Here is a 13,181-nt window from a genome sequence, read left to right as displayed (position 1 = left end):
CTCCAATCATCTCAATTCCAAATCCCTCTTTCTAGAAGCGCACCTTGAGAATACCGAGTGCTGAGTTCTGACACTTGGCTCAGCGCCAGAAGAGGAAAGCTTTTTCTACGGAGGCGTATTTGAAAGTTTAAAAAAAAGAAGTGATAGAGACACAGTGAGGGAGGGAAAGAAAGGAAGGGGAGGGAAAATCTCAGCTTCAAATCAGAGGCTGAGATTTTCCCTGGCCTCCTCTTCTCACTCAACACAACATACCGTCTCACTCTTTTCCTCCAGTTCACCTCCTTTTCTCTGTGTTTCCCATTATCCCTCTCCTCCTCTTCCTCTTACCCCCGACCTCCTCCCTGGTGGCTGGACAGCAGTTTAATGGACATTCAATCCCAATCAGGGAGCACTCCGGGAGCTCGCTGGGCTGCCGAGTCCTAAATGGAGGGGGAAATGGATACATTAGGCGTCTGCGGTGCGCCCTCCATCGCCGCTGATAATGGAGTAGTAATGGTCAAGGAGCTGAGGTTGGAGAGAGTGTCTGAAAACCTGGACTCCCTCTAGACGCACACAATGTGAGAGTGATGCAGCTGGACAGCTGGACGGATGGACGGAGAGGGAGACGGTCAGGAAGGGAGACTTGGATTGCACATGTGACAGGGGGAGACAGGAGAAGGGAACTTTTTAAATGTGTGACGTGTGTTTGGAAGGAGAGGCTGCGGGGAGAAGGAAAGTTGTGACAGACAGCCAGAGGCAAAGACAAGGGGGGGGGGGGATTGGGGCTGTTAGTGCCCTCCGTTATTACTTCTATTTCCCATTCCCAGAGCTCTCAGAGCTGAGGTGAGCTGAAATCTGCCGGCTCAGGATGAACACCAGGACCAGGCCTGGCAGCTGTGTCCTTAATCCAACCAGCACCCGCGGGTCATCATTCAGGAGCTCTGAATTATAGAGTGGTATGAGTGTTCCTACTTTATTGAAGGACTTTGGTCACCTGCTATCGTTGAAGAAGTTCCCCTATTAGTTCCCTTCATTTGGAAGCCTTTGTTCAAAGAGAAGGTGCTTCCAGCTTCAGACATGTTGGGTTACATGTTTAAACCTTCAACTGTGTCACAACAGCAAACTGATTGCAGACACGGTCAAGCTTACACTTCTTTTTCTTTTTACATTACTTTTTTTTGTGGTGCAAATTTGAGGTACTTGACCTGAGTATTTTATTTCATGCGAGGTCATATTTATACTTAATAACATTTAACCGTTTTACTCCACATTTGTTTGACTATACTTGTAATAAACATGTAAGAAACATATCAAATATGATGTATTGTTATGCACAAAGTAAAACTACCCAATATCTATCTTCAGCAGCTACAATATTAAAATACTGCTTAGACGTTAATGCATCAGTAATAATCCAGTATTATGATATATCATAACAGGGATCAGTCTGCTGCATGTTCTTCAGCAGTGGTGGAAACATTATTCATGTAAAGTACAGATATACCATATTACAAGTAAAGGTCCTGCATTCCACAAAATTAACTTCAAATATCTAAATTGTGCAAAATGCAGACTGGCCCCTTTCAAAGTGTTTTATTATGTATTATGATATTATTACTGATACTAAAGCTTATTCATATTGCAGCTGGTTGGAGGTGCAGCTCAGAGGAGCTCTTTCATTGTGTTGAGATGTTTCTTCTTGCATATAAAGAATCTATCGTGTGTTGTAGCTCAGGGGTTCTCAACCTTCTGTAACTCACTGACTACTTCTGATTGTTCATGGATTCCTGAGGACAGCCTCCCCAAGTAAATGAGAAAAAATATACTGGGCTGTAAATATGTGTAATGCTGCTGTCAGCTGTAATGACTTCAACAAATATTGTGCTATTCGGCTCACCATCATCATCTTAATCTGCTAAATTACTAGCTGTAAAATAGTGCTGGAGTAAAACGTTCGATGTTTCCATCTTACATGTAGTGAAGTAGAGACTGCGAGTACCTCACATCTGTATTTAAGTACAGTGTTTGAGTAAATGTACTTACTCACCTTCCACAAATGTGCTTAACAACTTAACTGAAGACCTTCATTTGAAATGATTGAAGTATTTTTTTGGGTTTGGATATTACTTTTACTGATGGTTCTTCTGCACAGTTTGAGGACTAAATAATGCAAACACACACTTCATAACTTCACTATATTATACACTTATATGTAGGAGAAAAGGTGTCCTGCTGGTTTGCATCCGTGTGTTTAAAAGGCTTATTAAGACGCCATAGTTAAGTGTTGCTTACACTTTGTCACAGCACATGTCAGTCAGCAGCCTCTCGGACGCTCAGCTGGAGTGTCAGATAGATGAGCAGGCTCACCAGCCCTCCAGTCAGACAGACAGTCAGACAGCATGAGCATCCTGCCCTCAGACTCTGGACTCAGTTTAACACACTGCAACCAAGGAGGCAGATAAACAGGTGGGTGGGGGGGGGGCTCTTTGACACGCGAGGGGCCACTTTTAAACGGCCAGGAGTGACCTTTGAACCTTTGGACCGTGTGTGTGTGTGTGTGTGTGTGTGTGTGTGTGTGTGTGTGTGTGTGTGTGTGTGTGTGTGTGTGTGTGTGTGTGTGTGTGTGTGTGTGTGTGTGTGTGTGTGTGTGTGTGTGTGTGTGTGTGTGTGTGTGTGTGTGTGTGTGTTGGTTTGCTCGCTCCTCTGCCGGCCGAGCGGAGAATGCAGCCTGCAGGACCATGTGGAACTCATTTAACAGGAGAGCAGAGGAGAGACGGAGAGGGGAGGGAGGCTGCCCTGGAAAACAGGCAGGCAGGGAGACGTAGGAAGCAGACAGAGAGGCAGAGCAGCTGACCAGACATGGGAAAAAGGCAGAGCAGCAGACAGACACCTCGTCTCTTCTGTTTTTACATGTTTTTTTGCTACCAAGCCGAGCTCTGTTTTTTATTATTGCTTTGAGCTTATAAAAATGTATTGCTCAATGTCAGTGAGTGAGAACGGGCGGCGGGAGTGTTGCCTGCTCTTTCCCCACTTAGTTTGTCACCTCAGCTCCTTAGCATATGTCCCAGGGTTCTTACCTGCAGGGACGGCGTGCACGCTGAGTCGGAGGAATGAGTCACCACTATACGTGGAAGCGACAGCCACGTCAACAGAGAGGGAGAGGAATCAACACGAGAGGACGGAATTAGAGAGACAAAGAGAAGGGTTTCACTGAGAAATTCAAAGAGCGAAGCGTGGAGGTGGAGATGCAGAGCACGCTCAGAAGAGAGGAGCGGTGTCTGTGCTTGTGCTAGGAGGGCGGTGTGTGTGTATCGAGGGTAAACTGTGGTGGTCAGGAGTGTGTTGCTGAGCTATGAGAGGCCATGTCAAACAGAGCTTGGTATTTCCTTTCCCCCCTTTTTCCTCTCTCTCCCTCTCTCCCCCTCTGCCTCTCTCTATCACTTTCTCTGCTGATGCATGATCTACCACTCTGTGGCATGTGGAAGGGGAGCCGTTGCTATGGCAACCCAAAGCCTGACTGGAGCGAGGTGGGGAAGGAGAGGCGGATGCACATCAACCCAGGGAGACCTAATGCACTGCCCACAGACACGCGCACACACACACACAGCCATGCAGCGAGTGATCAAGATTACAAAAGAGACTCTGTGCAGGGACCTACTTATAAGGTTATGGAGAGCAGAGCTGGAGATATCAGGGGCAGAGCCACGCTAACTGGAGTCAATAAGATTACTGTGGACACAGCTGGCCAGGGAAAGGCTGCAGAAGCCCACCACCAACACACGCCACAGACAGAGCCATCATAACTCACCCGCGTGTCACCACATGAAACAAGCACACGTTGTGGGAGGCTTGTCTGGGGGGCCTCGCCATGACAACCTGTATGTCTCCTCATAACATCCATCAGAAATGAACTGAGATTTATTTTCAATAAAAAGCTGAAGCTGCAGTTGTGTTGATGCAATGGTGAAACCTTCTTCGAGTTTGCACCTTAACAAATGCTTGAAACAGCAGGTCATCGTGTGCAGACTGACCCCAGAGATGAGATGACAGCTGTGTTAGTGATGTCTGTGGTGAGCAGCCAGCCCTGAGTAATGACGGCGCTTGGCTTAGATTTACACATGCACTCTTCTTCTCATCTGCAACAGCAGCCAGTACAGATCCAGATGTAGAGTTGTTGCAGTGTTGGAAGCAGACACAAGAGCTCCCTTCAGTCACTTGAGGATTAGTGGAGATGGTCAGGTCGTAGGAACCATAGGCAGGAAGGCTTTGACCGTGATGATGAATGTAAAGCTGCATAACAGACTAGTTATTATTTGGTGGTGTCTAATGTTTATGTGTCTTCAGAAACACTGGAGCCTTACAGGAATCCGCTGTCAAGAAGGTTGATTCTTTTTCCCAGTAGTCAACAGTGATGCATCTACCGGTATACTGATATCTGATATCAATGTAATAAATTCAAACCTATGTATTCATGTGTTAAATGTAGCTTTACGGAGTTAGAAGTAAAGTTTAAGTCAGGCCTGCTGGTACCTTACACATAAAGAATGATGTCACTCTCTTCCACACACTGGTATCAGATTAGTACTCTGTATTGGCCGACACCCAACATCCCTATTAGCGAACACATCATCCTGATCTATTATGGCAAGTCAAGAAGTATTCTGAAATTGAGATTTTGGGACACAAGCTTTTTCACTCACTTGCTGAGAGTTAGATGAGAAGATTGATACCACTCATGTCATATCTGAACAGTGAACAGTAAGTAAGCTAAGCCTGTTAGCTTAGCTTACAGTAAAGACTGGCGACAGGTGGAAGCTGCCAGCTTGGCTCAGTCCAAGGCTCATGAAATTCTGCATCCCATCACCTGTGAAACTCTAAGTCATACATTATATCTTGTTTGTTTATTCTGTACAAAAGCAGAAGTGTAAAAATGCCACGTTGTCTCCCTTCTTCCAGTCTTAATGCTAAGCTACAATTAACGGCTGCTATCTCTAGCTTCATTTTTAGCGCACACACATGAGAGTGGTATCGATCTTCTCGTCTAACCCTGAACAAGAAAGCGAATAAGCGTTCCCAAAATCTTGAACTATTCTAAGATGCAGATGTATTCAAAGTCAAAACGTGAGACGTCAGGACAGTACGCAGGAGATGCACCGACAGAGGCTGCAGCTTTAAGTCTCCCAGCTGTCAGCTTGGATTAGGAGCGGCGGTAAAGCGTGATCTCCAGGTCTCCCCACAGATTTTCAAATGGCTTCACGTCCAGGCTTTGGGTGGGCCACTGAAAGACCTTCAGGGATTGTTTCCAAAGCCAGTCCATTACCCTGCATGTGTGCTTCAGGGAGTTGTGTTGGTAGAAGGGGAGTCTCTGCTCCGTTCTGTGGCGTTGTCTTGGAGGACCTGCCTGTCATTGGCTCTGTCTGTATGAAGCAGCCAACATGCTGCTGCAGTGTAGTGACAGCAGCTGATAAGCCCGTTGAAATGTTTGCCCGTCAGACCAGAGAAATCATTTTTCATTTTTGCACTGTAGTTCCTTGGTAGTTCCAGACCTTTTCTCCTTCGTGATGGAGCGCACTGTGCTCTTAAGAACTGTCATGACTTCTGCATGGTCTGCATGGTCCTTCTGTTCACAGTGAGCTGTAGGACTGATTGATACGGATGCATTTCTAATTCATCTCTTGTTCACCTTCAAGTCAAAGTGTAACCGGTAGAGGTGAAAAGAAAATGATGTATTTCAGTGCTAAAACAATTATTTGATAGAAAACGAATTGCTATAAACTATTTGTATGATTGATTAATAGTTTAAGTCATTTTTAAAGCAAAAATGCCCCAACTGCCTGTTATTAGTGTTATGAAACAGACTATTTAGACTCATTTGACTATTTGCAGACTTGGGCGTTTGGAAACTGACAATTAGGTGAGAAAGATAATCTTCAGATTAAGGGTTGAAAAAAACATCTGGAATCATACTTAAATACTTCAGTTCTTTAAATACATGTCTTGTCAGTATTATATGTGGATTGCTTTTAAAAACAACATTTAATTAGTTGTCATCAGTGTTAAATGTGAGAAATGCGTCATTACTCACACACGTTGAAGCGCGTGGTATCTCCCTGTAACTTGCCTCCGCCTGCTGTTCAGCCCTCAGCATCAGACGGGCTGGATTTAGCCGAGCCCAGCGGTCGTTGGTAATTGAATGATTCGCAGCGGCCTTAACTCATTTATGACACTTTCCCGCTCAATTTAACCTTGCCTCTCTCATCAATATTGCCCTGTTGGCCTCCTCAGACGGCCAGTGGCTGCTCATCGAGCTGCTCCCGGGTCTTATCGAGGTCCGATCGGGTTCTGGAGAAGCTTCCTCTGTGTTTCCCTCCTACTTAGAAACTCATTTGTGTGTTGCATGTGACTAATGTGGCATGGGTCTGTGTGCAGAAGTTCTTACGTCCGCTGCTCTCTCTCCCTTTTAGTTCCTCGCGGTGTGATCCAAAATGGCGCTCGCATCAGAAGCCAGGCGCTCTTCCCTGTGATAAGACCCCTACCTGTAAGCCCTGTGGGGAGCAGAACCTCGGCCATACGGTGGGTTCCCTTTGCTCCTGCTGCCCTCCAACATGTCATTAATGTCAGTCAGCTTTCACATTCCCACACACACACACACACAGACACACACACGGTAGCCTCACACAAACACACATACACAAAGCAAAGCAAAGCTCCAAAATGTTCCACGAATTGTTTACATAATGACATATTCACTGTGTCCAAAAGTGAGAGGCATTCACACACTCCCTGCTGTTCACATTCTATCCAGGTGTGTTTATATAACGGTCTCTCACACACAAACAGGTTTATCAGAGGGAGAGGCCTCGTGATTCTAAGAACATTCGGAGCATGCATGGACATGCACATCCATCATAGGAGCATAAGAGTATGATGGCCTGCACCGCATTATGAATGAAACATACCCAAAGTCTCACTAAAGGTATGCGGTGAATATCTGATCACTGTATGAGGTGCATGTTTTTCTTATAAGATATTAATATGCTAACCCTCTCATCCTGAAGGGAGGAACTGTCCGGGGGACAGGGCATGCTGCTGAGGCTCCCTTTGATTTAGTGGTTGTCAGACTACACCCCTGTCCTTTGATACCTTACAGAGAAAAGTGTCTTCCAACCAATAGAGCAAAACATGTGTTGCAATATAATGTAGAGGCTGATGTATAGTGGACAGTGGTTAAATGGCTTCGCTACAGTATCGGCCTTCTGTGGCACTCTGACTTTAAAGCTTGCAAGGTCCTTTATGTGCTGAGCGAGTTTCACGACCGTAGGGAGCACGAGAGCTGCTCAAAATGCACTGTCTCATTCCAAAAATGCATAGGTGGCAATCTGAGAATGAGTCTGCTCACTCCTGTAAGGAAAGGCTGACTCTTCTCTGGCGGTACGAGCTTCTGATCGGACCTGAGAACCATGCACATTAGGCCCTCGGGGCTATTTGAGGGTGACAGATTATAACGTGAATTCTTTTTGCTTTCCAGCCAAACGCAGAGCAAACTGGAGCAGCTTGGGTGGAGTGAGGCGTATACAGGCCGGCCACCTGGCTGACAGTGCGACAGCACGAGTAACAATGTTCTCTCTCACTCTGTGTCCTTGCTTCATACAGATCATCCCTGGGAGATTATCTAAGCCGGGGACAGGACAGCCCATCCCGGTACTCTCCTCCGCTCTGCAGCGAGGACCTCCAGGACGACCACACTTACAGCACCGCCAAATCCCCCAGCAGGCTGTGCTCCTCTTCCTCTCCCCTAGACGACGACGACATCATTGCCGTGGAGATCCAGTCAGACGTGAAACCCGAACCCCGGGAGATCCCGCTGGATTCTCACATCACCACTGCCGCCGCCACCTACATTTCCCAGCAGGCCCTGCGCGGACAGAGACGTAGTTCGGGGCCGGGAGCTGGGACTCTGGCGGGAAGCAGTTTGCCCTGGACCAAAAACCGAGCAAGGGGCATTAGCGACACGCTGCCGCTGAAGAAGCGGCGCGCGGCGGCGGTTGAGAAGCCGCCGGAGAGTGACGACGAGGAGATGAAGGAGGCGGCGGGGTCGCTGCTCCACTTGGCGGGGGTCAGAGCCTGCCTCAACAACATCACAAACCGCACCGCCAAGGGCCAGAAGGAGCAGAAAGAGGCCCTGAGAAACTAAGACTCAGACATAGTACACAGTCATGCAAACACACACAGACGCTATACAGCTGAAAGCACACACACACACACACACACACATACACAAATAGGTCAACAGGTAACGTTACTACAGCATTAGTCTCAACGGACTCTTCTCATCTCCCTCTATCTATCTGCAGGGCATTAGGTGAATCCTACTTATTTGTGGCAATATCAAAAATCTATGTTTTCCTACATGTTCAGCAACACTAACATCAATGGGTATTTCTCATGTGTCTCTGTTGTTTTTGTTGTTTAAAAGGGGATGAAAGCCATAAAAAAATGCATGTTTTGTCACTAATTTGGACAAGTTGAACACGACAAAACCGAATCACATTGAGGAGCGTGCAGTACATAAACACAGAAGATGGCTGTTTGTCTTACCTGTTTGTTTCTATGTGAATCTGTAGCAATCGTGCAGCGATGCCAGCAAAGACGGCGGAGCCTATTGAACAAGACTTAGAGCTCCCTTGGCCGCTCGCTAGCATCACTCTCCTCCATCCACGAGCACAAATGTGAGACTGCCAAAGATCAGCGACCAGGTTGCTTCATGTAGCCGATGCGACAGCGGAGAAAAAAAGAGAAGGCATAGCAGTAGAGAAGAGCTCGGGAGAATGACTTAAAGCGTCAAAATAATTGTAAAACCCAATGTGATATATATTCATGCACTTAACATTATTTAACACCACTTATAATAGAAGCATCATGGGTAAAGACATGGTTTATTTCAAGAGCACTCATAGTATTTAAGAATAGATATTTAAAAATAAAAAAATGGTCATGTTTTATCACCAGAGATGGATAGTGTGCCGGGTCTGAGGCAATATCTCCTTCATTTTGTTCTTGTTGTTGCACAATGTAAACGTCCCCTGAACGTCCCCAGTACTTCTGTCCATAGACACCTGGTATAGATATCGTAGCTACCAGTAGCTACCACACCTTCCTATTCATTTAACAGTGTCGAAGAACTATAGACATGAGCTGTGGGTTTAGGTTTCCGTTTGTGTCTGTTCACCCTCACTCTACCTTCATAAAGATATAAGCAATTTGTCCCACGTGGACAACTCTGTAAAAAGGTTAGAAAATATTTTATTTTTTTCCTTTCTTAATTGAAGCAATTTGACCTGCAGGACTTTCTCAGTTATATTGCATGGGTGCTTGTAAATAAGATAAAAAGCAAATCTTTTTTATTCAAAGATCATGTAAGATAAACAATGTATTTAGCATGAAGCATGACTTATTTTCATATAAACCTTGATCCTAGAGGAAAGAAAAAAAGTTTTGCTGCCAATTGTTATACCCGTGATTATATTGGATTTTTTTTTTCTTGAAATCTTTTGGGTTCTTTTTTTCTGAGCGGGCTTTCAAAGACACGTCTTCAGGGAGGAGCGTGGGGGATCACTCTGCACCTCTGGGCTTCGGGTTCAGGCTATGTAGGCCAGCTCAATCACCTCTTAGGGGTGGGCTTCCGTCTTCTTCTGCCTGTACAGTGATTTTTAGGTGTTCAATGTTAACCCCAGTGTTATTTCAGAACACATGTGTAGAGTGTGTGTGTGTGTGTGAGTTGGTGTGCCCAGCAGCACACACCCTTTAACATTGTGCCTGCCTGCCTGCCTGCCCTCAGTACCTCTGTTGTCATGTCTCTGACATGTTTTCACAGAACGTTACTTGTCTTTATTTATAGCAGTATTGGGTTTTTTCCTCTCCTGTGTGTAAATGTACATGTGTCCTTATTTCCCATCGGCATTGTTCAGTGTAACTGTATGGATCAGACAGGCATGGGAAGCTTTGTAGGTGTCCTGAAAGAACCTCATAACTCCAGATAGGTGACTTAGAAATCAGATAGAAAAGGAAGAGGAATGTAGGAGATGGCATAATGATAAGTTAGTTTTTTGATTTACATACAGTATTGTTAACCCTTTGATTAAAGGAATGAATTGTCCTTGTGGATGTCAATCTTCATATTTATCTCAAGAGCCCAATCCAGAGATCAGAGGGTTTTTAATATATTTTGCCACTCTACAAAGAGTATGTGCATCTCACTTCGGATCAAGAAAACAATGACTTGATTGGAATCCACAAAAGCAGTAGTGAGCTTTGACATGTTTGCATCAGAAGTGATATAAATACTGCACTGCCATGATTCGGCATGCTTTTGCTGAAACATGCATAAAGTATTCATTTCCCCGCACGTGCAGAGATGCCGTGCAAATAAAAAGCAGCTTTGCAGGAGAAAACATTAGCTGGGTTTTGGTTGTAGCAGCGGTCACACAAGAGTTTTCTTTAAGCTCAATGGGCGTTGAGTGATTGTCAGCAAGCCAAGCAGGCAAACGAATGCATGACCCATCCACTGGTACAGTCTTTTGCCACCTGTAGCATGCATCACTGGCGTTGCATTTTGTATGGTATCCATGCCGAAATATACAAGAAAAGGCTAAAAGGAGACACTGTCAGTGTTCTTGTTGTGTGCCATCCGGCTCTCGTCTGATATCTGTCTGAGTGCTCCCGGGTTAGCAACAATCCACTGTTGTGGTGACTAATAACGTGTTCAGCTGGCAAGAGCCATGTCGAGGGGGGAATGTGTTGCTTTAACAACCACCTTTTTTCCTCCGACTCACTCGGCGACATGCAGGAAGGGTGAACTCCTGACCTGCGAGTTCTGGAAAAACAGAGCAACGCATAAAATATACCTTGGACATTTCAAAGCAAAGGAAATATACTTCACTGCCTGAAAAGCCCCTAAAACAAGTGTTTGTTTCAAACCTGCCAAACATAACGATGAAACGCTCAAAAAAATACAGTTGCCATTGGTTTTGTTTTTTGATGTTTTTATGCGCATTTTTATTTTCTGTTCTGTTTTCTCTCTGACAAAAGGATCTACAATACTGCCATTATGTCTTTGGTGACTGTCTGAGCTGAATATTGGAAAGCCATAGGTTAGAGATGTCAAAATGCAAAACTGTTATTGATCTGTGAGATGTGATGCAGAGTGCACCGGGGTGTTGGGTTTTTTTTTTTTCCAGTAAATGTTCAATTCTCTCCTTATTGTGCAATCATATTGCCAAAGAATGATTTTAAGACCTATTTCATCACTACATGTAAATATCAACGTTGTCCAATACCGTGGCAAAAAATATATAAATGTTGTTTTATTTTGTTTTCCATTTCCTGAAAAACTGCAATGATGTTTATGTGATGTATTGTCTTCCAGTTGGTTGCAATAATAAAAAATACAAGTTGCAGAAGATTCGTTTGGCTGCTCCTTCTGACGGACTTGAACCGAACAAGTCTAATAATGACACATTAAATCACAGCATCGCTGGTCGGCACTTCAGAAGCAGCACTTTAACTATTTTTCCTCTCAGAATTCAGAGTTAAATATAGTAAAGGCTTACAAGAAAGCATATCCCCCTCTCTTCCCCCCTCATTTTCACCACTTCAACATACACCACACACTAACCCATTGACTGGTGAAGTGCAGCTTTGTGAGACTGGAGACTCTTTAATTTGCTCTCAAGACTGACCCCAATCATGTACCTCACATATTCCCATCAACAAGGGTCTTATCATAACCATGCCTCTTCCGCCAGTTAATTATTCATTTACTTCCTCTAATCTTTTAAGTTCAATACTTCTGATTAAAGTCAGACTCAGCGTCCCCCTTATGGAAAGAAGTAAAAGAGTTGACTGTACCAAAGAGTTCCTTAGCGCCTTATCAATCTGAGTGGTGCCATTTTGGAGCCATGTGGCAGTGGAAGCCCATTCATAATTGAAGCCGAGACAGGCTTAATCTGGAGCCAGTGCCTCCCTGTGCAGCGCTCCCACCAGCAGCACAACTGGAGCTAGCAGCTCCTCTGTTGCTATGCAACTACAGCAAAGAAAGAGGGGGAGAAAAGTGTGCATTCTCTAGATCTTTAGAGGGCATCGTACCACTCTGTCACCAAGAGTGAGACTCAAAGGTAGTGACGACATGCCTCGCATTATGCAGCTTCATACTTGATCACATTTCATAGAACACCTATCAAACCTACTGAACACAAGTCTCCTGTCATCTCTTTCTACAACTAACACTTGCGTTTTAGTTTTTTTAAAGAAAAAGGTTCCAAGTGAATTCAAAAGCATATTCTCATCAGTGTCGGGTCGACGTTTAATTTCCCCTTAGTGAAATAATGTAATGAAGTCAGTTGTGACATTCCACCCTGGAGGAGGCACTCTGAGGCGCTAAGTGGACTGATGCACAGAGAGATATCGTCCATATCCACACAATGACCAATGAGGCAAGTTTCCATGGAGACAGAAGTGGAGGTAACGTTCTCTTGTCAGCTCTCATTTACTGCAAAGCTTTAATGACTTTCTGGAAATGTTCCCCTTGTAATCAGGACAGGTGTATTTATGATGTAACAGAACCTATGGATGTGGCTAATCCCCCCCAAAAAACAATGACTCCCTTATTGAATTCAGAAAAGGAGAGCTTGCTTCTGGAGCTCTGCGATGTGGTGTGATCACACTCTTGTGGCAGCAAGATGTTACTACATTAATAGTGCTCTGGAAACATAAACAAGGCACCAAATACTCCCATATAGAAGTACCGTTACACTACAGAAATCGAATTACAATAGTAAAACACTGGAATGAAAATCTATGAAAAGGGAAGGTACGTCAAATCTTAACAAGCAATCATTGACAAAAGTATCGGCAAAAATAACTTCAAACAGAATACAGAAGTGTTTCCAGAGTGAGTTAGTTAGCATATAGATATAGATTAAAATAGTCAGATTAAAGTCTTAATGGAGACCAATTACTAAACACTGGGTTGAGTGTGGTTTTACTGTCCTTTCTCCTCTCTGTCCTCAGATTGTGCAGGAATTCGCACCGTTATGTCAACTAACTTCTATCACCAAACACTACACATGAATGCTCAAACTGAGGTCCATGTTTTATATGGGTTTATTATTTAATGATCTACCAGTGTGTGGAAACTATGGCTC

The 13,181-nt window shown here is 44.6% G+C and overlaps 1 protein-coding gene across 3 annotated transcripts in view; it reads left to right on the top strand.

Annotated features, from left to right (window-relative positions):
* The window catches only part of ches1 (checkpoint suppressor 1), a 65,913-nt gene extending 54,473 nt beyond the window's left edge, over window positions 1-11,440 (top strand). For all 3 annotated transcript variants that reach the window (XM_079291227.1, XM_079291228.1, XM_079291226.1), the window contains 2 exons: window positions 6,444-6,552; window positions 7,633-11,440. In XM_079291227.1, the coding sequence (XP_079147353.1) occupies window positions 6,444-6,552; window positions 7,633-8,173 (650 nt within the window). In that variant the 3' untranslated portion in view covers window positions 8,174-11,440. The remainder of the gene's footprint in view (window positions 1-6,443; window positions 6,553-7,632) is intronic.
* Window positions 11,441-13,181: the final 1,741 nt, after the last annotated feature.

Source organism: Melanostigma gelatinosum, assembly GCF_949748355.1.
Source record: "Melanostigma gelatinosum genome assembly, chromosome: 19".
Taxonomy (NCBI): Eukaryota; Metazoa; Chordata; class Actinopteri; order Perciformes; family Zoarcidae; genus Melanostigma; species Melanostigma gelatinosum.
Note: the sequence above shows the minus strand (reverse complement) of the source record. Positions and strands in the feature narration are given on the sequence as shown.